Below are 25,454 nucleotides of genomic sequence, written 5' to 3'. Positions count from 1 at the left end.
AGAGCAGGGGCTTCTCTGGCTGGCTGGTTCTTAATGCAGGGCTGCCCTTGGAGAGGGTCCTCTTCCCAATGCCCACCGAGAGGCTTTGGCAGCCATGCCTCTTGCCCCAGGAGCTGCCAAGGCTGGCAGGACTCTCACCCAGGGCCTTGCCAGCAATCAGCCCCCCCCATGTCAGCTCCACGTGTGATGCAGGGAGCAAACGGAGCCAGGAGAGTTTCTACATTTATTGAGGGTTGGACACGACCATCATTTGGGGCCGGAATAACTTACATCGTCCAGAGGTGAAAAGGTGGCGCTTAATATCTCTACCCAGTGATACGGGGCTAAGGGAATATTATTTACAGGGGGTCTGTACAGAGTGGGGGGCACCCAAGAGGCCAGATTTGAGGAGAAGGGGGAAGTCACAGCAGGGGCACCCAGTAAACAAAGGAAAGCTGGGGGGGGAGGAGGGAGGGGCACTGCAGCTTTCCCCACTGGAGTGGCCAACTCTCCCCTCAGCAGCTGTGTCTCTGGGCCCGTCCGACAAGGCCCCCCACTTACCCTGGCCAAACAGATCCACCCTATCCATGCCTAGGGCACCTGGCAGCTCTGCCGCCTGCTGTGCCAGTCCCCCTCCATGGCTCTTTCCCACTGCTGGGCCCCAAACTCCCAGGGTTGAAAGGTGCCAAGCTGCCACCCAGCATGGCCCTCCTACTGCACTGAAGCAGAGCTTCTTGGGCAGCCAGCATCACCAACTCCTGCCCACCGCAGTGAGATGGCCAGCAGCCGTCAGGTGACCGAATCCTGGCTCTTTCACCCACTCGGGAGGACCAGCCCCTTCCGAGCGGGGTCCTGGCACCAGCTCCACTTTCTTCAGGCTTCAGCCTTGGTTCTTAGTCCGGTCACGAGCTCTGCGTGGAGATGTGGGGATTCTGCCTGCTGCCCGGTGCTCGGGACCTTCTGGCCTGCAGGCCTTTGGGCAGGAGGGCCTCCGGTGCCCAAACTGCTCAAGTGCACAGCTGCCTGCCCGGTTGGGTGTGAATGGTGCTGCCACTGAAGGCAAGGCTGGACATGGCGCTGCAACCCCTTTGCCAGTCAGGCGGCCCCTCCTGGCTCAGCTCCCCCCCACCCCCATCCCTGGTTCAGTTGAACCACTTTGCTCCATTCTCCTGCCCAACCCCTCCCCCGCTGAACCAGACCGCAGTGGTCCCCCTTGTCCTGGAGGATGCTTGGGTTCCTGGGGCAGCAGCTCTTCTTGCCAGCAATCCAGCCAGTGGAGCCGGGTGGGGGGGGGTGTCAGCCTTTGTGGGTGCCAGGAAAGGGAGGCAGGACACTCTATGGGCAAGCCCCAAAACCGCCCCCCCTCCACTTGGGGAAATGAAAGCACTTTGGCTCCTGGATGGCAATGAGGTGGCGAGTGAAAGTGTCATGGCTGGTGGCCACAGCACAATGGGCAGGAGTCCCCTTTGCACAACGGATGAAGCAGGGGGCACGCCAGAGCCTCGCCTGCAGTTCCCCCCATGTGACTTGGGAAAGGGAAGGCTGGCTAGCCTTTCCCTCACCCAATTAGGGGCCAGAGGAGGAGCCAGTGTCCTTCTCTGCCAGCCCCCCTTACTCTCCCCTCCCTCCTGCCCTCCCCCTGTACCCCTCCTAGCACCACTGACAGGCTGGCTGGCAGGCAGGCAGTGACTGCTCCCACTGGCAGCAGAGGTGGGCCCAAGGACTGCCTGGGCCCCAGAGGGAAGGTAGGAAGGTCCCAGGGCCATGTCCTCCCCCACGCGGCTCCCCAGTCTGGGGGTCAGTCAATGCACGGAGCAGGCCGGGCCACCCTAGAGTTGTAGCCGGTCTGTGATTTTGGCCACCAGGCTGCGGAAGGCCAGGGAGGTGCCAGCCTGGCGCCGGAAGAGCACCCCGTGCAGGCCCCCCAGCCGCTGCAGCCGGCAGACCTCCACCTCGAAGCAGCAGAAGTGCTCACTGGCGCTCTTCCCGTGGGTGCAGGAGAGGACGAAGGGCTCCGTCTGGCGGCGGCAGCAGTTGGCAGAGTCCGTGGCCTGGCAGAGGGCGGCCAGGATGGCCTCGGCAGAGCGGGTGCTGGTTAGCTTCACATTCCAGGTAAATCGGAGCAGCCGGGGTTCTGCTTCCTTTTGATGCCAAGGTAGATTGCAACTGCGGGCGAGGAGGACCAAGAGCCTGCTCAGCGGGCACCAGCGGCAGATGCCCCAAAGGCCCCAGAAAAGGGACCCCGCCCCAGCCAAGATGCCAAGGGGTTATGTTTAGCTTGGTCAGGGTTTCTGACCATGGCTTAAGGCATCGTGAACCTAGACTGGCTATGAATAGTCTAGCCTCGCCTTAGTCCCCCTCCCCCCCTCTCTCAGCCCATTCCACCTCACAGGGTGTTTGTGGGGCAAAAGAGGAGGAAGGCGGATTAGGTATGTTTGCTGCCATGAGTTACTCATAAAAATAAAGGCACAATATAAATAAGTAAAAATAAACTCCAGCAGACTGTAGATATTGGAGGAGCCCAGATAAGTTAGGTGAACACGCCCCGGAGAGAACGGACTAATTCACAGAGGTCCCCCCCCCCAACTGAGCTGGGCTCCAGACCCAGACATTTTACGTGGCACAATCCCCCACATGCCCCCCCAGCTGAATTCTGCAACTGAACTGTGCAAAATCAAGACAACTCTCGCAAAGCCACGTTTTCCTCCTGCTGCTGCTGAGGAAGCCAAGTGCCCCCCCGGCCTCTCCATCAGCCTCCTTTGGCCTTTCGAGCTCTCAGCATAGATGGGGGCCGGCCCCCCGGGGACTCACCTTGTGAGCGCAGGTCCCCTGATTCTCTCAGGTTCGTCTGCGACCCTGAAAGGCAAGACAGGAACAGCAGTGAAGGCAAAGAGGATGTGGGCAGCGTCATCTGGGGGAGCCCCCCTCCTTCACTGTCAGCCTCCAGCTCTCGATCCTCAGGGAGACGAGGGAGACGGGGTACCTGGGCAGGAGTGGGTCATTTAGAACTGCAAAATGGGGTTCCCTGGGGCCAAAGCCTGCCTCAGTCTGCCGCCCAGAGAAAGGTTCTGCCCCCGCCCTTTCCTGCAACGTTTCTATGGGGAGGGCTTGTTGTTCTGCCGGGGGCCTTGCAGCCAGGGCAGGCAACCGAGGCACCAGCTGACCGCCCAGCAGAGGACGGGGAGCAGGCTGGGCTGCTGTGGGGTTTCCATGCTGCCCACAGGCAGAAAGGCGAGCCGCCTCGGCCGCAAAGGCAGCCTGGGCACGGTCCACCTGGGACCGTTTCTGAAGAAGCCAGTGACCTCTCTGCCTCTGCCCTGGGCTTGCCCGGCTGCACACCTGGCCCGACTCTTAGCTGGCCTTGCTCAGAGCCCCGGGCGGGCAGGGGGCACCTCGGGCTCAGCTCCAACCGGCAACGTAAGGAAGAGAGTCCCGAGTGCTTCAAAACACCTTTCTGTGCCTCTTGAACCGGCCAGGTGGGGGTGGGGGCTCCGGAGCAGCCAGGCGCAGCTGAGAGGCATTCCCAGTGGGGGGCCGCTAAGGGCTCTAGCCGAGCAAGGGTGAGCGGGGAGGGGGGGGGCAGGGGGAGAAGGCAGCGAGAAAGGTAGCAGCAGCAGAGCGGGGGGGGGGGGGGAGCAGCCACTTACTGATTTTAGATCCTTGAGGCACTGAAGCACCCGAGACGCACCTGTTAGAATTCTGCCGCTTAGAGGGGTCAAGAGTGACCCTGAAAACAGAGAGAAGCCAGAGTGAAAGGGGTGCAGAGGGCGGGGGGCAGAGCAAGAGAGGTTAGTGGGGAGGGCGTCAGTCCTGCCTCAGTAGCTGCAAATGCTCCGGGTGGGGAGGGGAAGGTAGAGTCCAGGTTGTGCGGGGAGAAGCTCCTTCCAGCTGGTTTTTGGGGGTCGGGCTCCCTTTCTCCCCGGACTGCATCAGAGGGGCCCCCAGAGGCTCCTCTGGCTGAGCCCCCCAAAAGCAAATCTCCAACTCCTTTTCTTCACTCAGCCAAGCCTGCGGCCAGGAGTGTGAATCCTGCCCCGCCCATTTGCACTTAAACGTCCTCCCTGCCCTGGGCAGCTGCCTGCCCTTCATTCTGCCACATCAGACACCCCCTTCTCCCTCAGTCCCCAAAGACCCCAGCTCCTGCAAGGGCCCCGCCCATCTCCCTTTCTGCCGAGGGACTTGTGGGGCCCATGCTCAGGATGGGGCTGCCTGGGACTTTGGCCGTTCGCTTCCATGCCCCCCTCCCCCCCGTTGGGGGAAGGGGCTTCCTGTTCTAACCTTCCTGCCTAGAGCCCCTATCTGAGCCAGCTGATTTCCTCTGCCCCCCACCTCCTTTCTCTCCTCTCCCAGGACTGGGGAGGGGGTACGCCAGAGCCGCCCCTCTCCTCTCCCAGGAGTGTCTCCTGGGGACACAGCCGCCTTCAGCTAAGCAGTGCTGGGACGAAGCAGCTCCACCCAGGGCTCACCAGGGGGGAAGCCATGCATGCCCCACAGAAGTCATGCTCATTTGCTTGCCCTCCCGGGAGGCTTCAAAGGCTCTGCCAGGCTCTCTGGGGCGAAGCCCCCACCATGGGGGCTGCAGAAAGTGCTCTGTCTTTGGCCATCCATCCAGGGGTCCCCCCTGCCCCGGCTGTGCCCAGGCAAGGGGAAAGACGTTGGATCATCTGGATTGCCATTTATGAAATCTATACCTACCCCCTCTTCCCCCCGCCCACCCCCGACACCCAGGGACTCTGCTAGGTGTGTCACTGTCCACACCTCCCTATTTTGCCAGCATGGTGGCCGCAGCTGTGTGAGGACCTGCGGGGGGCGGTAAGAGATCAGTGGTGAAATCCTCCGCGGTTCATTAGAAAGCAGAATTTCCTGCTTTCTAGCGAATATAAATCACGCGGCACAGCTGATCATCGGAAATACCGGTTTGGACCAACCGGTAGCTTTTTTTTTGACTACCGGTTAGCCAGACCAGTATCTTTTATCACTACTGGTTGGCCCGAACTGGTGCGAACAGGTAGGATCTTACCACTGGAAGAGACCCCCCCCCAGTTTTCCCTGGATGGCAGACAATGGGCCAAGCAGAGGGGGTCCCCAAGGGGGAGAGGCTGCGCAGAGTCAGCCTCCTTCAGAAGAGAGGCACTGACTGCAGGCGGGCACCTTCCCTCGCTGGGCTGGGCACACCTGTCCTGAAGGTGCTTTGCTGCCTCCAAGAGCTGCAGGGGGAGGCTTGGCGCCAGTGGGGCAGTGCCAGGGGCTGTAGAGACAAAGGGATGTGCTGAACACCCTTAAATCTCCCCCGTTTGCTTCCTCTTGCCTTCTTTCGGGTAGTCCTCAACTTACAACCCTTCATTTAGTGACTATTCAAAGTTACAACGGCACAGAAAAAAAGGGACTTATGACCGTTTTCCACACTTATGACCATTGCAGCATCCCTGAGGTCACGTGATCAAAATTGGGTCGTTTATGACGGTCGCAGTGTCCCGGGGTCACGTGATCCCCCTTTGAGACCCGCTGACCAGCCAAGTCAATGGGGAAGGCAGATTCACGTCAACCGTGTTACTCACTTAACAACTGTGGCAAGAAAAGTTGTAAAATGGGGCAAAGCTCACTTAACAACAGTCTTGCATAGCAACAGAAGCCGTAGGCTCAATTGTGGTCGTAGTTTGAGGACTACCTGTATTCTATCTGCAGAGCGGCAGGAAAGGGGCTGAGGTGCTGCCTGTAATCCAGGAATGGCCTGAACTCTGCAAACTAATTTGGAGTGGGTGGGGAGGATTCAATGTTGCAGCCCCCCCCTCCCCCCGGCTCCCCGGGCCAGAAGCGGCCTCCACTTACCTCCGCGTGAGCTTCGAGGTCAGTTTGCTGAACAGGTTGGAGGTGGCCCGGCTGCGGCTCTGAGGCAGAGTGGGGGCTTCGTGGGAGAGGGTGGGAGAGGGGGGCGGCCCGTTCTGCACGCCGGTGCCACGCCGGTCCCGCACTTGTCCCCCGTGGAAGGTGCTGCGGATGTTGGTGCCGCGAGAGAGCCGGGTGCGGTCGGACGAGGAGGAGGAGGTGGCGATACTGTGGCTGGAGGGGGAGGCCGGGGGCACCCGACTGGCACCTGAGCTGCAGGGGGGAAGAAGGAGAGGGCACCACTCAGGGCAAACCAAGATTCTTCGCCCCCAACAACGGCAATGTGGGGCCCGGAAGAACTTTGGGGCAAAAGATCTGAGAAATCCCAAAGGTTTGGCCTTTGACCCCTGAGCCACCACTGGTCTCCTGCAGCCCCTTGAGGTGACTCCTTAGGATGCTGACCTTGTGCCTGGTCTCTGGACACGAGATGGCCAAAGGCCCTGCTCCCTCGGTGGGATGCTCAGGACCACTCAGGAGCCGTGGGGCAGGCGCTCACAAGCACCCTGTGCCCCCGTTGGGTTCCTCTCTGGGGATAAGGAAAGGGGGCTTCTGGGAGGGGCCACATGGCTCTCTTGGTCCTGTTGAGCTGCAACAACTTCCGTTTCTCCCTCTGGAAATGAGCCTCTCCAGACCGGGAGTTTCTCCGTCTCTTGAAGAAGGGTGGACTTCAGCTCCCAGCAGGGCTGGCTGAGGAACTCTGGGAGTTGAAGTCCAGCCAACTTCAAGTGGCCAAGATGGACACCCCGTGCCAGACACTGAAGTGACCGTGCCCCAGAGCCACCACAGTGCTACCCCCCGTGCCCCGCCCCACCCAAAGTCCACCTGTTCTCCTTCCCGTTCTGGAGCAGGGAGTGGCGGTCGCCCCCAGGCCTCTCCGTGCAGACGTACGTGTTCCGCCGCGTCATCATACTGGACGGGATGTTATTCTGAAACAGGAAGGAAGATGGCCAGCTCAGTGCCGGCAGATCAGATGGGGCCTGGAATTAGGGGGATGGACTGGGGGCAGCTGCATCACATTCTCAGCATCCGGGTCTTTGGCAAGTTAGACATTAACAGAATGACAGAGTTGGACGGGACCTCAGAGGTCTTTTAGTCCAGGGTGGGCAAACCCTTTACAACCTGTGGACTTCAACTCCCAGAATTCCTGAGACAGCCAAGCTGGCTCAGGAATTCTGGGAGTTGAAGTCCACAGGTCGTAAAGGGGGCATATTTGCCCACCCCTGTTCTAGTCCAACTCCCTGCTCGAGCAGGAGACCCCCTACCATTCCAGACAAGTGGCTGTCCAGTCTCTTCTTAAAAGCTTCCAGTGATGGAGCTCCCATAACTTCTGGAGGGAAGCTGTTCCACAGGTTAATTATTCTCACTGTCAGGAAATTCCTCCTCAGTTCTGAATTGGGTATGGCCTGTCTACAGAAAAGAAGGACTAGGGGTGACATGATGGCAGGTTTACAATATTTGAGGGGCAGCCACAAACAAGGGGTGTGTGTGTCAACCTATCCTCCAAAGCACAGGATAAGAATCAACGGATGGAAGTTCTGAAGGAGAGAAGCAACCTAGAAACAAGGAGGAATTTCCTGACACTGAGAACAATTGAGCAGTGGAACAATTTGCCTTCAGAAGTTGCAAATGCTCCAATACTGGAAGTTTTCAGGAAGAGACTGGACAGCTATTGGCCTGAAATGGTAGAAGGTCTCCTGCTTGAGCGGGGGGGTTGGGGGGGGTTGGACTAGAAGAGCTCCGAGGTCCCTTCCAACCCTGTCGGTCTGTTAATAGTTGTATCACTGATGGTGACACAGAAGAGGCCACAGGTCACCTCCTAATCCAAGCCCCTCTTTGGCAGCTTCTGCTTCTGCTTGGACACAAGAAGCATGACCAGAAGAAAGGCTCCTGAATTTGGGGAGACCAAGCGCCAATTTTTAGCCTGGCTCCGTGACTCCTGGGCACAGAAGGACCTGGGCAGCGCTCCGAAACCGCCCGGTGCCCTTTCAAACTCCATCCCTCGTTCCCCGACGTCTAAGGAAAGCTCCTTGGCCCTGGCAGGGAAGGAATGCCCCCCTCCCGAGGCCCTGGCATACTGCAGATGTCCCGCCGCCCTGGGGGAACAACAGCATTGCCCACCTTGCCTGCCCCACCGAATGAGGGTTTGTGCTGAGGGAGGAGCCCGCCAGCCCCCCCTCCCTCCCCCCTCACCGTGTTGACCGCACTGTCCTTGCGCCGGTCAGGGATCTCCGATTTGTTGGGGTTGTTTGCGCTGCTCACCATGGGGCTGGAGGGCGGGAGGCCCCCCCGGCCGCTGCTCACCACGCTGCAGCTGGCCTTGCGCGAGGGCATCCGCTCCTCCTTCAGCTCCCCGTCCCCGGTGCTGGTGGGGCTCCGCTTGGGGTGCAGGGGGGTGGGGGAAGGGCCACCTGGGGGGAGGGGAAGGGGGCACTTTCAGAGAGGGCAGCATCCAATGACCCTGAGTGGGCAAGGGGGCTCAGGACAAAATCTATTGTGGATTTACTTCCTTTTAAATTTCCTCTGAGATGAAACCACAGAATAAACACTTGTATTTACAGGTAGTTCTCAATTTACAACAGATCGTTTAGTGACCATTTGAAGTTACAACACACTGAAAAAAGTGACTTATGCCTGGTTTTTCACACTTACGACCATTAAAGCATCTATTCATGGCTCACATTTATGACGGTCGCAGTGTCCCGGGGTCACATGATCCCCTTTTGCGACCATCTGCCGAGCGAAGTCAATGGGGAAGCCAGACTCACTTAACAACTGGGTTGCTAACTTAAAAACTGCAGTGATTCAGTTAACAACTGTGGCAAGAAAGGTCATAAAATGGGACAAAACTCAATAATTGTCTCATTTGGCAACAGAAACTTCGGGCTCAGTTGTGGTCGTAAGTCAAGCACTACCTGTATTATGTTCCCCATCTCAACCTGTTGACCATCTTGGATGCACCTCAAACCTCTGGAAGGAGAGCTCCAAAGCTGCAGGAGTTTAGAGGGATCAGAGGACTCCTTGAGGCCATCAAGCCAACCCCCTGCTTGCAAGAGGACTCCAAGCAGCCTCAGCTTGACACCACTGCCGGATTCCCATGAACTCTTGGACCATTTTATGATTTGGGGGATAAAGCTAAGAGAAGGGCTGGGCTCTTAGGAGGCCCTCCAGGCAGTGTGCTGGGGGGCCATACCAGACCCCAAGAGTGGCCCTCAGGTCTCCAGAGATGGCAGACCCCCCCCCTCCGGCTACTTACAGAAATCGCTGTGCCGCCGTTGCCGGTGGTATGTGGAGGAGCTCCGTTGGCCCTTGGCGTGTGAGGAGGACTTGCTGGTGCCGTTGGAGACCTCACTGGGTGGCCGTGCTCGGGCCAGCGAGAGGCTGCTGCCTGTGCGGGACTCCCCCGCTTCCACCTGCTGGACAGAGCAGATTGCCAGGCCTGTCAAAGCTGCTGCAGCTTGAGCATGTGCATGCCTGCACCTGGGGGGAAGGGAGGCAGCTGCATCCCTTTCAGGGGGGTGGGGGGAATGGCTTCCTCCTTAGGCCAGCTGGAGCCTGGCTCCTCAGAAGCCAGGAACCCACTCCCACACATGGGGTCCTCGGGCGAATCCAAAACCTGCCCCTTGTAGCCTCCTGGCAAATGGAGCACGGCTGAAGTGTGTGCCCCCTGCCCTGCGGCTTTGCACTAGGATGCCCCACCCTCCTGCTCAAATCCCGGGGGGGGGGCTTTGGCAGCATCTGTACCTCGTTCTTCCTGCCCAGCAGCAGGTAGGTGGCTGTGACCTCATTGTACTTCTGGTTGGCCAAGGCCTCCTTGATCTCCTCCCGGCTGTAGCCCATGCCCACCATGACCTCTGGATAGGGAGGAGCAGAGGCAACAGGTTAAGCCAGCCCAAGGCCAGGAGGGGCTCGAAGACCCCACTGCTGTCAGGGATGGGGGATGCTGCCCAGCTGCCCCGCTGCCACTCCCCTTGGTGCCCAGGAGAGCAGTTGGGCATTGGTGGCAGACCCTTCGGTCTGGGATCTGTGTGCAGGTGGGAGATCTCAGGCAGCAGGATCAGCCGCACGTGAGGGGGAGGGTCCAGGGCCGCTCATCCCCCCAAGCACCGGGGGGGGCCCTACCTATGCGCTTGGCATCTGCAAAATCCTCCTCGGGTTCTCGGTAAGGCTTCAGCTCGTCCCCTTCGTAGCCGATATTGATCCACTTGTCCTTCATTATTTGCTGGGGGGGGAGAAGCGTTAATGGGGGACCGAACTGCTGGGCCCTCTCCCAGCCCCGCCAATGCAGCCCCCTCTGGGCCCACCTGGCGCCCTGAGCTTCAAGCCCTCATAATTCCCACCTGAGGTATCTGGGTACCCCAGGTGAGCAAAGGCCGGTTCCTGCAGCCCTCAGCACATGCTCAGAGGCACCTTCAATTCTTCACCCAAGGAACTCCCTCCATTTTTTTCCAGCATGGGTCTCCGTTTCAGAGGAGGCACAAACAGCCTCCCAATAAACTACAGGGTGCCTGTGGAGGCCCAACTGGAACACGCGCTGAGCTGTGCCAGGAGGGGAGGGCGTGGGTGTGCAGTGCCTCCCTGACACACCATGCAATTATCCTTGAGTCAATTAGGCTAATTACAGTCATTGGTGGGGGGGGGAGTCAGGGGAGGAAGGCTCAGCAGTGGGGAGGGCCAGATCCCACAGAGATGGTTGCTAATTAAAGGCCCGGCTTCTGGTGGGTGCCCGGGAAACTGGCATGGGGGACGGGCACTGCCAGCTGTGCTCCTTCAGCCCCAGAGGGACCACAAGGGAGGAAGGAGCATCTGGAGCCACCCAGGGATGGCAAATTGCCACGCGGGGCTTGCCACGGAGCCAGGCCCCCTCACCTCCAGGGTGCAGCGTTTGGCAGGATTCAGCACCAGGAAGCGCCTCAGGATGTTTTCGCAGTCTGTGGACATGTAGAAGGGGACACGGTACTTGCCACGCAGCACGCGCTCCCGCAGCTCCTGGGAGGGGGGTGGGGAGAGGCCTGTTGGTCAGAGCGCAGCCCAGCTCCCCCCATCAGTCGCTCTGGGCAGCCAGTCCGCTGGGGGGCAGCGCTGCCTGGCCAAGGGCGCCAAAGGGCTCATGCCAGGCCAGTGGCCAGGTGCCCAGAAGATGAGATGCCAACCACTCGTTCCCCTGATGGGAACCAGCCTTTGCAACTTCTGGCATTGGGCAACCGGGCAGAGTGAGGAGAAAAGACTTTGCACGGAGAGGTGGGAGATATGCCAATTCATAAAATAAAGAAATAAACAAACAGAAAGGGAAAGCCGCTCACAGCTTTCCCTTTGTGGAAACCCAGGTGGAGACGCCAAATGCCCAGGTGCCCTTTTCCCAAGTGGATCCAGAGCCAGGAACTCATCCGGCACAGCCCCCCCACACCCCCAGCATCCCAGCCAGCCCCCTTTTGCTGACCTGACCCTCCCTCCTTGCAACTGGGACTCCCGCCCTGCCCCGCCCTCTGCACCCCACAGCCTCACCTTGAGGTTCTGCCCATCAAAAGGCAGGGAGCCGCTGACCAGGGTGTACAGAATGACCCCAAGGCTCCAGATGTCCACCTCCGGCCCATCATACTTCTTCCCCTGGAAGAGCTCAGGGGCGGCATAGGGGGGGCTTCCGCAGAAGGTGTCCAGCTTGGAGCCAAGCGTGAATTCGTTGCTGAAGCCAAAGTCGGCTATTTTAATGTTGGCATCCGCATCCAGCAGCAGGTTTTCTGCCTGGGGGAGAGAAAGGGGGGGTGTAAAGTTTTGCTGCAGCCCCCAGGCCCAATAAGCTTTTAGGAACCTGCACCCGAAGTCTAACGGCCAGGAAAATGCTGGGTGGAGAAGCTTCCCTGGTTCTTCTAGCTGTTCTGGTGAACTCGCATCAACTCTAAGAGCAGGCAGCAATTCTTCCCATTTTATAGGTGGAAGCACTGAGGCTCACAAAATCCAGCCACTCGGGGCAAGCTTTGGGGGCTGCCCCAGGGTGGCTGAACCATTGCTCCCATACAAGGAGAGGAATAGGGGTGGGGGAGGGAGAGATGGCAGCAGCATTGAAACTCCTCACCTTCAGGTCTCTGTGTACAATATTCTTCTGGTGACAGTAATGCACAGCTGAGACAATCTAGGAGTGAAAAGGAGGGGTCCTGGCTAGCGTGCAAGCCCCCCATTTGACCCCTCCAGCCCCTCCACAGCCCCCTTCCAGGCAAAGCAAGTGAACCGGTCCTTGTGGAGAACACCCTCCCCATGCCAGATGAGCCCATTTGCCCAGCAAGCGGACTCTGCCAGGCAGCCAGAAATGCTTGCCCACCCAGCCAGGCCCTATGGGTATCCCTGCCCAGAGCCCAAAGGGAGGGCATTCTCAATGGCATCGTGAGGCCCCACCTGTCTGAACTTGGCCCGGGCTTCTTTCTCCTTCATGCGGCCATGGGAAACCAGGTAATCGAAAACTTCTCCTGCACGAAGAGAGGAAGGACAGGTGAGTGAGGCCAGCTCAGATGCCAGGGCTAGAAACAGGGAAGGGTGAAGTGAAGGAATGGTGAAGCCAATGGTGGGTGCTATGGACATTTGAACCCGGGGCCATCGGTGCCAGGGAAGGACAGGATGCGCTTGCAGCTGTTCCTGGAGATCTGCCGGGAAGAGTTTGCCCAGGTAATGGGGTGGGCAGGTGCCAGTTGGCCAGAGAGAGGAGAGAAATTCCTCAGCTTGTCAGCACAAAAGGGGGTCAGGCGAGGATAGCTGGAGCTCAAGGAAATGCCTGGTGGATGAGCCTGTTTACGCTGCCTCCAAATGCAGAGTTTTGTCGCCCTTAGAAACCAGTCCAGGTGACAGACTTTCCTGGAGGAGCACATGCTGACCCCCAACCTCTCTGCAGCCTAAAGGGGGAAGAACCCCTCCCCCAGGTTGCAATGTCTGTGGGGCCCTTGGTGCTCTCTGAACTTGGTGGTTTCCTTCCAGACATTTCATGACCAAACTACGGAACATCATCAGTGCACTGACGGCCAACCTCAGAGTGTACTGATAATGTTCCCTAGTTTGGTCATGAAATGTCTGCAAGGAAACCACCAAGATCAGAGAGCACCAAGGACTCTACAATCTTTCTCCTCCTCTTCCTCCCCTCTTCCTTAGTGACACTGGCGATGTTGCCCAGTTGGGTCATGAAACGTCTGAAAGTTAACAGCTCAGCTCAGAGGCCACCAAAGACCCCTCCTTTCATCCTTGAGCTACAAATGTTCTCTTCAACCCAGCCGGGAAGGGCAGGCAAGTCTTACCGGCGCTAGCATACTCCATCACCAGGTAGAGGGTCTTCTCCGTCTCAATCACCTCAAAGAGTTTCACTGCGCAAAGAACCAGAAGCCACGTCAGCCTCCCCAGCAAGGAGCTGCCCTCCCGGGGACGCTGCGGCTGCCCCACTCCCTCTCCCCCACCCCCCCGTCACCACTGCGAACCTCGCAGGCCTCTTTTTAACAGTGGACTATTTTCTTTTATATGGGGCAAGCACTAGAGAGGGAAGTTAAAAATTCTGGGCGGCAAGACAAGTGACCACTGGGACCCCTATCTGCGATTCTGCAGCGGTCCTTCCTGGGGGAGCGCAAAGCCTTGTGGGGGCATCCCACAGCAGTCCCTGCTCCCCAAAGCTTTGCCTGAATCCCAGATTCTGCTCATTTCTTGGGGGGTTTTCTGACCCCCACCACCGTACCTAGCAAGTTTTTGCAACTTGATGCCCTCTGAGCTCTCCTTCCTATCCCCAGCAAGTTGCCTTCTGAATTGAAAGATGGACCCCCATTTTGACCCCAGCCTCCTGACCCCTTCAGCTGCTGAAGAGCACGACTTCCATGTGGGGGGGGCCGCCCACGGGGTCTCCCAGACTTCTGTTTCTTACCGATATTGGGGTGATTCAGTCCCTTCATGATCCTGACTTCTCTGAAGAGCTGCAAAAATGTCCCAAACAGTTAGCTGACCCCCCCCAAAGGTCACAGTATAACATTTTTCTCTCCACAATCCCCCCCCTCCCAAAACAGACTGGTTTTAAAGTCCCCCAAACAAGGACATTTCTGTAGAAAGGGAAGGCTGGTCCAGCTTTGCTGGCAAAAGGAAAATGGGACTTTCCCTTCATTTACCAACCTCCCCCATTGTCCATAAACCTTTATTGTACTTTTTTCACTTTTTTCAGTGTTTCTGTAATTTTGAAGAGCCACTAAATGAATGGTCATAGACTGAGGACCAGCTGTATACGTGATATGGCCCTGGCAGGAGGTTGGAGGTTGGAAGACAGGAAGGGGAGGTCTGGTTATGTACCGAAAATTTGGAATTTGACAAACCCTGGTCAGCTCCATCAGCAGAAAAAGGCTAATAATGTCAGGCTGGAAAGAGCCACAAGTAAAATCTTGGCCTGGCGAAATGTTCACTTTCAGCCTCTGAAATGCCCCTTTATAGCTGCAGAGGAAGGATGGATCAATATCGCCCCAGGGAGCCAAGATTTAATTGGTTCTTTAAGAAGAGAGAGATTTTCTAGAGTTTGAGAGAGGCATTGGGATCTTCTCTTCCTTTCTTTTTCCAAGGGCCTTAGCAATCACATGATAACCATACATTAAAAACAAACGTCTGGGGACTTGCCATGAGCTGCCAGAAGTGCAGCGTCAGGCACCCCATTAAGGATTCTGGGTCCCATTAAGCCTCCCTTCACTCTGGTCCCAGGCAGCCTTTCCCCTGTGCTTATATTGTGTGTGCGCGTGTAGCTTGGCTCACTTGCTGGAGCTCTTCACTGGAGTGTCTAGAGCATCCAGCTTTGGGAACAGCCCTTAGGTTTGACCTGTAGGTCATGGATTATTGGTCTGTCAGGTCTGAATTGGCCGTGGCCGTCTTGCCATGGTGTGCTGGGGGTTGAATGGCCTTTAATTGATTAACCATGATTAATAATCACCCCTTTCAAGAGGATCTCCCAAAGCAGCTTTTGCATAATTAAATTATAATGAATAACAATATTGCATGTCTGACTGTCTACTTGCCCCTCCCTTCTCTCCGTTCCTTCTCTTCCTTCGCTCCTAGGGAAGGCACTCTTCCAAGGGGAAGGGGTTTCTGTGCAGCTGAAGGACACTTTCCTAGGCTCCCCTCCCCAGTCAGCCACTCATAGACCCCACATTCCCTCCAGGGCTATCATTGACCAGCCTTGGCCACTGATATGGGTCTTGCCCTCCCCCCAAAAGACCTGGGGCACCCAAAGAGGCAGCAGCTGAACCAATGGCCTTTGCAATTTGCCTCCCCCTTCCCTGAAACTCATTTGTCCTGGAGGATCCAGCCACTAATTAGCAGGTCCACTCCTTCCCCTCCCCATTGGGAAGCTGGCAGGAGCCGGGTTTCCACAGCGACCAGCTTAGACTCACAGCCGTAATTAGGGAGGGGGGCAATGGGGAGCAATCTCTCCCCCCCCACTGCTGGCAGGAAAGGCAGGGAGCCAAAGGGAAGGGGAGGGACACCTCAACCCACATTGCCCAGGCGGAGGGTTCAAGACCCTCACTCAGAGGGTGGCACCCTGCCCACCAAGTGGGGAAGGGGCTGCTTAGCCCTGCAGAGGGGAGAGGGCTGCATCTCTTTGTGGGGCTGCCCAGGGACCTTTCTGAGCAGAGGAGGCCATGGCACTCCTCCCTCCGTGTCACCCCCCAAGTCCCTTGGAAAGGGAGACAGTTGGCAGCTGGGCTCTGAAGCCCCCCCCCCCCCGTGTCCCCCCCAACATCTGCTCACCTTCTGGAGACTTGTTGGATTGAGCTGCGTCTTGTCAATTATTTTGATAGCCACCTTGAGAAAATACAATGCAGAAAATAAGCTGACTTCGTATAAAAAAGAACACCGCTTAGGGGGGGCCGAAAGCCCTACTAAGGAGGTATATACAAAAGTATGAAGGCTATGGCTTAACGCATTGTAAGCCTCCCTGAGTCTCCGGAGAAGGGCGGCATATAAATCCAACCAATAAATAAATAAATAAATAAAATCTGTGGGGCCTTACAATGGCCAGGCGTGGCCTGGATTCAGCTGGGCTGAAGCCTCAGTGGCTCCATGGAGCGGGGTGGGGTGGGGGACATGGACAGCCTATTCAGTTCAGTCCAAGAGGGAAATCCACAGGCTTCCCACACACGAGGCAGGAGCTCCCGTGGCCATCAGAGCTGGCAGCTGGCCTGGCTGTCCCTGGGGCTGAGCCCTTCTCTGGGTCTGTGGGGAGCCTTTCCTCCCTTCTGTCTCCTGTGCTCCGGAATGCCCCCCTGCCTCTCCCCCCACCATTCAACCTGGATGTTCCGCTGAGTGCAGGAGGAGGTGGGGGGGGGCAGACTGTGGCAGAAAGTTTGCGTCTGCAGCTGCTCTTTGCACTTTTCCCTTCCTTGTACAATTGCAGATACTGTCTTTATTTTATGATTTCTTTTGAGGGGGGGGATTGTCTTTGAGTGCCCGGAGCCTTCTGGAGGGTCTTGGCCAGGCCCAGTTTTTGCAAGGGGAAACCAGTGGCCATTCAGAGCAACCCCAATGGGATGCTTCGGAGGAAGCCCTGACTCCCTGGGAAGTCAGTCCCCGGGTAAATGCCTTCAAGTGCAGCTGATTCCCCCCCTCCCCCCGGCCTGTGCTGGGCCCAACCACCCATCCCCTTGACTTGCCAGCTCTGCCTCTTCCCTGGCCAGTTTCAGCTGTACTGGGAGGGACGGCTCCCCACACCTCCTCAGCAATCCATGACCGCCCCCCAAAACCCCAAAGGGCCCGACTCACCTCCCTGCCCGTCAGGATGTGCCGGGCCAGCTTGACCTTAGCGAAGTTGCCCTTGCCGATGGTCTTGAGCAGCCGGTAGTTGCCGATGTGGGGCTGCTCGTCGGGACAGGAGGCGATGGAGTTGCGGCACCGGGCGCCCAGTGAGCGGCTGGACCATGACGAGCTCTTTTCAGAGCGGCTGCTGGCCAGGGTGGAGGGCTGGGGAGACAGCGGCGGCGTCACCGGCAGTGGGGCAGGCTCCAGGGTCACCACTGGGCAGCGCTGGTGCTATGGGGCAAAAGAAGGGTTACTGGAGAGGGGAAGGGGCCTGGCCCCCCCGTGCTCAAATTAAGGGGTGGGGGCATAAGCCGTGTCTGCTGGCAGCTGGGTAAGGACTTTGCCAACCTGTGCCCCACACTTACCATCCAGAGCACACCCCCAATTCTCCTTTCCTGCTTGCTTGCATTCTGCCCAGCCCACCTACTCACTTCCCAGCCTGTTTGGGCTCCCCAAGGCCTCCTGAACTGCCCCCGTCCTCCATCCCAGACACTGCTTTCATTTGGCTCTACAGTTTTGGGGACGGCAAGGGATTCCCTCTCACCTCCCATCAGAAAATTTCACCTGAATCAGTTCTGAACCCAGAGCTTCGGAGCCAAAAATTCTGCTTCTCCCAAACTGCACTTTAGAAAAAGTGGGTGAAAAGAAACCACTCCTGGATGGGGAGTTCCCCCCCCCCAGGTCCTCCCTCCCAAACCAGGATGGGCCAAGTCGGGGTTCAGGGACGTTAACCCTAACCCTCCCACAACCCCCTCAGAAGACTATCCAAGGGGAAGATGAGCCGCAGTTGATTCTTCAAGGGCTCCAGTTTTGGAGTAGTCTGAACCAGCCTCTGACAAACCCCCAAAGCCTTTGCTAGCAGTGCCCGGTGCCACACAATCAGCCAATGCGACTGCCCTCCCTGTTCTGGGCACAGCTTTCTGCGTGTGTCGGCCAAGGGCTGGGCATGGGGAGCCCAGCTACACAGGGCCGGGATGGAGAGGGTCAGGCAGCCGGCTTGTCTTCAACTTCAGACCGCCGCCAGGCTGAAGGTGCCTTCGCCTCCCTGCTCGCCCTGGCAAGCACGGCGTTTAGCAAGGACTGAACCCAGATGATGCCACAGCCTCTCCAGCAGAAAGAGCCCAGCTGCAGCTTTCCAGCAGTGGCCACAATGTGCCCGGGCCCTTATCATGCCCAGCACCAGAATTCTGGCTGGCAGACTTCCTCGGGTGGGGGGTGTGTGTAGCATTTTCCAGGGCCAAGAACAGAAAGGCCAAAGGCGGAACAGGGTCTTCTCCATGGCAGAGTCACGGGGGGCGGGGGGAGGTATTTGCCTCTGCAGCCTTCCAGTTGGGCTTTACAGACAGGGGTGCTGCTGCAGGATTCTGGGGGCACATTTGAGGGGGGAACCTGAGCTCTTGGTCTCTCTTCGTTTCTGCAGAATTCCCGACAGCCTGCCCCAAGACTCAACCTGCCCCACCAGATGACATTTTAGGGGCCCAGGAACCACCCCTGCAAGCTTGGCAGACAGGCGGGGAGTCCTTGGAGAAGAATTTGCCAGGCTGCCCTCCCTGCAGCAGGGAAAAATGCTGGGCAGAGCCAGCCAGGAGGAGCCGGGTGTGATGATGACCTTGTTACTTGTTTCCAGTCGGAACAAATGTCCTTTTGTGGCTTCTGGCCCTGGGGGTTGAGGGTTGGGGCGGGGGAAGCGCCCAGATCATGGCTACTTGTTGGGGGGGGGCCTAAGACGATACCCCTAAAGGTCCGAGATCCCCACCAGAAGGCAAATCTGATCTGCTGAAGAGTCCCTGCATGTTTCTTCCGGAGGGTCTCCATTCTCTTAGCAGGCAGACACAAAGCTCCCGTCATCGTCCCAACCAGACCTCTCCAACCAGCTGCTCTCCAGAGGAGTTAGGATTACAAGTCCCACAATCCCCAGCCAGGAAACATTCTTTTTGACCCAAGGGCTTCCGTTCATAACCCACAAGGCTCAGCCATAGGAACACAGCAAGAACACGCGTGTAGCACAGAGACCCAGATCTCTGTCAGTTTTCCCAGACTTCCTATCAGCTCTTCCCAGAGCCTGCTGGACAGCTGACCGCCTGCTCCCCAGGAATACAGGGAGTCCTCAATTTATGACTGTAATGGAGTCTTACATTTCTGTTGCTAAGCAAAACCTTTGATAAGAGAATTTGCCCCAATTTGCAACCTTTCTTGCCACACTTGTTAAGTAAATTACTGCAGTCATTAAGTTAGCAACACCGTTGTTAAGTGAATCTAGTTTCCCCATTGATTTGGCTTGTAACAAAGTCGCAAAAGAGGATCACCTGACCCTGGGGTGGTGCGACCGCCTTGAGTCAGTTGCTGAATTTTGATCATGTGACTCTGGGGATGGTGCAACGGTTGCAAGTGTGAAAAAAGTCACTTTTTTCAGTACCGTTGTAACTTTGAACGGTCAGTAAATGAGCTGTTGTAATTCGAGGACGACCTGTAGTGCATGAGATGGCCGCTTGCGCAATGGATGCAGGCCGAAGGCATCAAGGAGCAGGTTGCAAATATCTGTGTTCCCCGTTCCTTTATTTGCGGAGGAAGCAGGTACGACTTGACAGGTGAGGCAAACACCTGGTGGACTTCCCAAAGGCCATTAAAGGGGGAGAGAAGGAAGAGCGATTGCCCACCAGGAGGGGATCGACCTGGCTTGGGAAAGGTATTCGAAGAGGATTTGACTGCAACCTGAATACAGGGAGTCCTTGACTTACCACCATAAGGGAGCCCAACATTTATGTTGCTAAGTGAGGCATTAGTTAAGTGAGTTTTACCCCATTTTATGACTTTTCCTGTTAAGTGAATCACTGCAGTTGTTAAGTTGGCAACCCGGTTGTTAAGTGAAACTGGCTTCCCCATTGGCTTTGCTTATCAGAAGATGGCAAAAGGGGGTCACATGACCCCAGGACACTGCAACCATCATAAATGTGAACTAGTTGTCAAGCATCCAAATCTAAGTCACGTGGACCATGGCGAGGCGTGAAAAATGGTTATATCATTCTAACTTCCAACTGTCACTAACTGAACTGTTATAAGTCAAGGACTACCTGCATGAAGCTCTTGGAGACGGGGCTGCCCCAAAGGCCAAGATCACGTCAGGCATGCCAACAGAAGCATCGTGCTTGGCTCAGGCCCTCCTGGATCCCGTGTCCAACTCTCGGCACCAATGCCAAAAACTTCGGAGGAACCGAGAAAGCGGCGAGAATCAGCAGAGGATGTGGAGCCCGGCCCCATGAAGACCAAGCGAAGGGAAGAGCTGGTCACACTCCCCTTCCAAAACCCAAATGGGGCAAGGAGAAGAAAACAGAGCCATTTTCCCTCCAGAAGTGCAGAATATGGAATTATGAGAACCATTAACCAGTGGGACAACTTGCTACCATCACTGGAGGTTTTCAAGAGATTACCGTTTCCCTGAAAATAAGACCTCCCTGGATAATAAGCCCAATCGGGCTTTTGAGCGCATGCACTAAAATAAGCCCTCCCCGAAAATACTTAACCGCATGCACAGCTGGTCCCCGCCATTTCCTCTGGTTAGGGTTAGGGAGAGAGAGCTGGAAATCAGGTAAGACGGCAAGAGGAGCCCCGTCTTGCTCCATGCGCCCCAAAATAATAAGACCTCCCCGAAAATAAGGCCAAGCGCTTATTTCAGGGTTCAAAAAAATATAAGACAGGGTCTTATTTTTGGGGAAACCCAATACATAGTTTGGAATGGTGTAGGATGGGGGGGTAGGGGTGTTTCAGCCTTGGGAACTTTAAGACTTGTGAACTTGAAATTTCAAGGTTGGACACCCCTGCTATAGGGTCTCCTGCTTGAGCAGGGGGTTGGACTAGAGGCCCTCCAAGGTCCCTTCCAGCTCTATTCTGATTCATCCCTCCCCCCCTCCCTCCCTCCCACCAGCTGGCTGGGCAAGGAATGGAGCCGAGGTGGGAGGGGGGGACAAAAGTCAGAGACTTTGGCTGGCCTCCTCGGCAGGGGATGGACGAACAATGGAGGCAAACTGGGCTGTTCCTGCCTGCCCCAGAGAAAGCAACCAGAGGACTCTCCTTCCCTGGGGGGGCTGGGGTGGGGGAGCTGGAGCCAGGCCTGGCCTTTCTGGAAACCTCCCTGCGTTTCCACGGTGCAGGAATGCCTTGGTGCATTGTGGGATGCCCAGAAACACCGCCTGTCCTCTTGTGAGTGTGCAGGCAAGGGGAGGAGGGAGGGGGCTATAGCATCCCCCCCCTTCAGCACTCATCAATAATGCACTGGAAAACAGCGCTGCCCGCTTCAAAGAGATGGCAGGGTGGCGGGGCGCTTGGTGTGCGCCTGGTGTGAAGATTCTCTCACTGCAGGGGGAGACCTTTCGGAATGCCTGTGGCGTGCAAAACACTGCCGTCCTATAGCCACCCCCTGTCCCGCACTCGAGCAAGTGCAAAACCTGGGCACATGGTGAGAAAAAGGTGCTCGGTGCATGGCCCCTTCTAGGCTGCAGTAAAACCAACAATGACTCAAGGAATTTCAGTGCCAGCTCCGGCTTTGTCACTAAGCAGGCCAGAAGGGAGCCGCTTGGAACAAGGCCAGTGGAGTCCAGAGCCCATGGGTCACAGCTGCCCTGGCATCCCCAGGCCCAAAAGGTTTGGCCCTCAGTCGTGGAAATCCACTAGGTGATTCTCTCACCTGCTCTCCCAGCCTACCTCACAGGGTTGTTGTAAACCACCTGGGGCTCTTGGATGAAAGACAGGATAGGAATCTAACAAATTCAAAACAAATAAACGGGGACTATTCATTGCATATATTTTTATACAGCTTTTGCAAAGGATCTCTGGATCCTTTGCCCCATTGCTTACTTTATGATGGGATCCAGGGGAAAGTTGTTAGCAAACCAGCCTTCTTTCCCAGCCCATCTCCTTTCTTGAGGTGCCAATCCTGGCAGGATCCTGCGGGCTGGGCCAGCAGCCTCCCTGGCTTGGCAAAGGAGGGCACCCCACAGCACCCACACCCTAACCCCACAGCGCACCTGGCCTCTCCCAAGCGGGGCTCTGCGTGGAAGTCTAGACCTCCTCCTCATTTCCAGCCAGACCTGGGCTCTCATGGGCTCCACGCCGCTCCAAAGCCAAGCCCGGGAGCAGATCTGCAAGCACCAGGCCCTCGGGCTTACTCAAGAGTAGGCAGGTAGCGCCAGTCCTGGGACCGAGTGAGACTCTCTGGAGCGCCCAGACCCAGGTGGGACTCAGGCAGCACCTTCACTCAGCAGCTGCTTCCGTCAAATCGGCAGGTCGCTCACTTTCCGGAAGCCCCAAATGTTATTAACTTTTAATCCAGGAAGATCATCACAACAACTGAGGAGGAGGAGGAGAGCCCAGATGATCCAGGAAGCAGCCCCGCCCTGACACCTCACCCTCCAAGAGCCACAGGGCCAGTGGCTGCTGCTCTTTCAGGGGAAACCGGAATGGCGGATGAGTCCCCAACTGGGTGAGCGTCCCACTCGGGGTGGGAGACTGGGCCACACCTAGGCAGCAACTCGGCAGGGGAGGCCTGCCCAGGTGTGCATCCACGCCCTCTCTCTCCAGGCCCACACACCCAGGGGATAGCATCCCCCTTGGCCCAGGACTGTTTACATACAACATCTGTGTGAAGGAGGCCAGGAGAGTCATCCAAAAGGCAAGGAGCAGCCCGAGGCCACCTGAGTCCAACTCTTGGAGGGGGGATATTCTCCAGCCAGCCTGCTCAAGGGAGGAGTGCGGCATGCAAAGAAGCTGTTGGCCACAGAAGAAACTGGCCAAGGCCATTGCCAGGCAGAGAGCTCAGGATCTCAAGGACTCAAAAGCAGGAGTCAGTGCCCTTCGGTCTCTGCCAACCTGGCATGGCCAAAGTCTCCGAGCCCTGGTGCCACAGCTCTCCTCAAGGGTGTAATGTGAAGCCATGGGCAGCAGCTTCTCCATGCCAGCTTCATACAAAGCTCTGGATGTCCCTTGGAAGCTCAGGGGAGGGGGTATTCATGGCAGGGAGCCCTCGACTCACCGTTGGCTCCTCTGGAGCTCTGGCTGGAGGAAGGGCAATGGAAGGGCCAGCTTCTCCTCTCAAGGAGGTTTCCATGGCTTAGAGCAGGCAGGGGTCTGCAGCCTTCCAGCTGGGCTTCACTGGGTTCATTGGCTTGGGCTACAGGGAGCTACAGATGCCCGGCCGTTTGGAGAAACTCCCATGAGCTCAGGCTGCTCCTGAACTGGTTTGGCAAAGAGCTCTTGAGCAAGATGGCACTGTCCGCCTCACTCTGTCATTCGTACACGCTGTACTCTTTGATCCGAGGTGCTGGGGAACCACACCCGGACACTCCCAGGCCCAGGCAGGTAGGGGCAGGCTGCATTACTCACTCGCAGGCCAAGGGAGCTCTCGGCACATGCTCAGAGACACCCTGGTCATTTGACAGCTACTGGCCACGAACGCAGGTGCTAGGGGCGATGCCTAGCTGGCTGCCATGGTGAGGACCTCACTGCCATGGCAACACAGCGGTGCGGCACTCTTCAGGAAGCCTTGGCGATCAGCAATGTGGTTGTCAGCAACAGCGGTGGCAGAGAGGGTGGGGCCTGAGCCAGAGAAGGCCTGGCAGACAGCAGCAGTGGGCCCAGGGCAAGGGGGGATGGGGCAATGAGGCTGGAAGGGGGCGAGCAGAGTCCACGAGCACCAGGAAAGAGATGGGACAGGAAGCTGGGATTGCAACATGAAAGGAGGTGACATCCTTTGTCGCACAGACATAAATACACCCACCCACTGCAACTGGAGTCCCCCACGGCTTCAGAATATCCTGCTGGTGTTGCTAGGGTGTCAATCATGAGCGGAGAAAGTCTGTGCTTGGTGGCCCCGAGAATCTCTGGGGCTCAGGACCTTTTTGCATCCGGGAATTTTCAGGGGCAAAACCAGGACCTGCACCCACCTTCCCTTTAAAGCCCCAGAAACCGTTTGCTGACAGTCTGCCCCCCTTGACCAGGGCATAAATCCAAATGCAGGCAAACAGACAGAAGTTACTCAACATCCCCAGAGGGAAAGTGACTAGGCTGACCCAGGCAGCACCTAAAGCACAAGGCACAAGCCTTCACACCGAGTCCCCCACCCCCCACTCTGCCTGGCCAAGGACACAGCAGCTTCTAATGTCTTTTGGCAAAACCTGGTCAGGCACTTTGCTTAAAAACACACGGAGAATGAGCCAACTTAGGAGGGCCTCCAATAAGTCCTGAAAATGGCATTTGGTGTAGGCTAGCCCCACAGAAGAAGGGCACACAGGACACATGCTTCAGACCAAATGACAGGGAGGGGGGAGGAATACTCCTTATTCCAACAGCTTGGCAGAGACCCCTCCATACCAAAGAACCAGCAAGCAAACAAGGCTGCACCCAGGACATCCCCTCCCCTGGGAGAAGGGTATTCCCGGACGGCAAGGACCTCCTGGGATGTCTAAGGGGCGGCCGGAGGCGGGGGGGGGCTTGCACAGAATTGGGGGGCTCGGCCTGCAGGCCATTGCCCGCCTTTGGGGCACTCCTCGGGGCAGCCGCCGGATCTCCCAGCCGGAGCCCGGCTTCCCGGCCCCTCGGAAAGGACCCCCTTTGACCGTTCGCTTTCCGCCTCCTGCCTCCACCCGGGTTGGAGCGGGCGAGGCCGGACGCAGCGCGGCAAAAGCAGCAGAGTCACTGCCGGAGGCTGCGGGCTCTCCCTCGCCTTCGGCCGCTCAGCGGAGCCCCTCCGCTGACCCCCGGCGAGGCCCACCGCCCGGCCCGCTAACGCTGCGGCCGCCGGAGCCTCGGGCGGGCCTGCCTGGGAAGCCGCGGCACCGGTGGGCGGCCCAGCGGGGTGACCTTCGGCCCGAGGCTGAGTCCGCGTTTCCTTGGCGGGGCCCACGGTCCAACCCCCACTCGCCAGCAGCCCGCAGCGGGGGAGCCGAGCCGGCGCGGAGGCTAGCAACCGGCCGCCGCCAACTCCGGGCTGCCCGCCCCGCCCTTCGTCCAGCCCCGGTAAACAAGAGGGGCCGCCGCCGCGGAAGACTCACCGGCTCGGAATTGCGCTCGTTGCCCGCCGCCAGCGCGATGCGCAAAGACATTTTCTCCCGCGGCCCAAGGCCGGACGCGGCGGGGGCGACGACGGCCGCTTGCCTGCCCCGAGTGGCCACTCATGCGCCCCGGCGCGCTCGGAGGGCGAGAGGCGGGGGGGTGAAGGGGAGGCGGCCTCCTCTGAGCGGAGACGCGGCTCGAGCAGCGCTATGCGGCCCGGGGGGCCATGGGGAGGGGGCCGCGAAGGCAGGCCCGGGCTCAGCTCCGCTCTCGGCCGCCGCCTCTCGCTCGCCTTCACTGCCGCCTCGGTGCCCGGCCCGGCCGCCGCACTCTCCCCGCAGGCAGGAAGGGGGAGCGGCGCTTCCTGCCACCCCCCATATGGCTGCGTCCCCGCGCTGGGGGGGAGAGGAGGAGGAGGAGGAGGAGGAGGAGGGATGCGGACGCAATCCGAGCCCCGGGAAGCCCCCCCCGTCGCCAGGAGCGGCGCTGAGCCCCCTCCTCCCGGCCAGGCGGGGCGCGCTTCAGCTGGGGCTGCTGCCCGGGGGCGCCGGATCCGGGGCGGGAGGCACCGGCATCGGCCGCTTGGGGAGGAGCGCGGGGGTCGAAGAGGCGGGCGTCGCGCAGGAGGAGGAGGCGGGGGAAGGAAGCAGGGCGTCGAGGAGGAGGCCGGGCCGGGCTGGGCTGGACAACACCCGGCAGGCGCAGGAAGCGTCTCCGAACTGCTTAAAGGCGCCGCCGCCGCCGCTTCCAGAAGC

The 25,454-nt window shown here is 58.1% G+C and overlaps 1 protein-coding gene across 6 annotated transcripts; it reads right to left on the bottom strand.

The window, feature by feature from the left end:
* Nucleotides 1-209: 209 nt before the first annotated feature.
* MARK4 (microtubule affinity regulating kinase 4) lies at nt 210-25,454 on the bottom strand. Of its 6 annotated transcripts, none has more exons than XM_087876212.1 (18): nt 24,699-25,338; nt 16,621-16,887; nt 15,610-15,663; nt 13,751-13,799; nt 13,140-13,205; nt 12,253-12,323; nt 11,936-11,992; nt 11,368-11,604; nt 10,732-10,851; nt 9,985-10,084; nt 9,607-9,716; nt 9,119-9,278; nt 8,125-8,273; nt 6,688-6,791; nt 5,809-6,078; nt 3,627-3,706; nt 2,791-2,835; nt 210-2,145 (listed from the first exon to the last, which is right to left on the bottom strand). In XM_087876212.1, the coding sequence occupies exons 1-18, from the start codon at nt 24,747-24,749 to the stop codon at nt 2,081-2,083; spliced, it is 2,055 nt and encodes a 684-aa protein (XP_087732338.1). In that variant the 5' UTR covers nt 24,750-25,338; the 3' UTR covers nt 210-2,080. The 6 variants fall into 6 exon arrangements, with proteins under 6 accessions (XP_087732338.1, XP_087732337.1, XP_034294169.2 ...); XM_087876211.1 differs by having other exon boundaries at nt 8,056-8,273; nt 24,699-25,306; XM_034438278.3 differs by lacking the exon at nt 3,627-3,706 and having other exon boundaries at nt 24,699-25,454.

Source organism: Pantherophis guttatus, chromosome 10, assembly GCF_059756535.1.
Source record: "Pantherophis guttatus breed Tessera chromosome 10, ASM5975653v1, whole genome shotgun sequence".
NCBI lineage: Eukaryota > Metazoa > Chordata > Lepidosauria > Squamata > Colubridae > Pantherophis > Pantherophis guttatus.
Note: the sequence above shows the minus strand (reverse complement) of the source record. Positions and strands in the feature narration are given on the sequence as shown.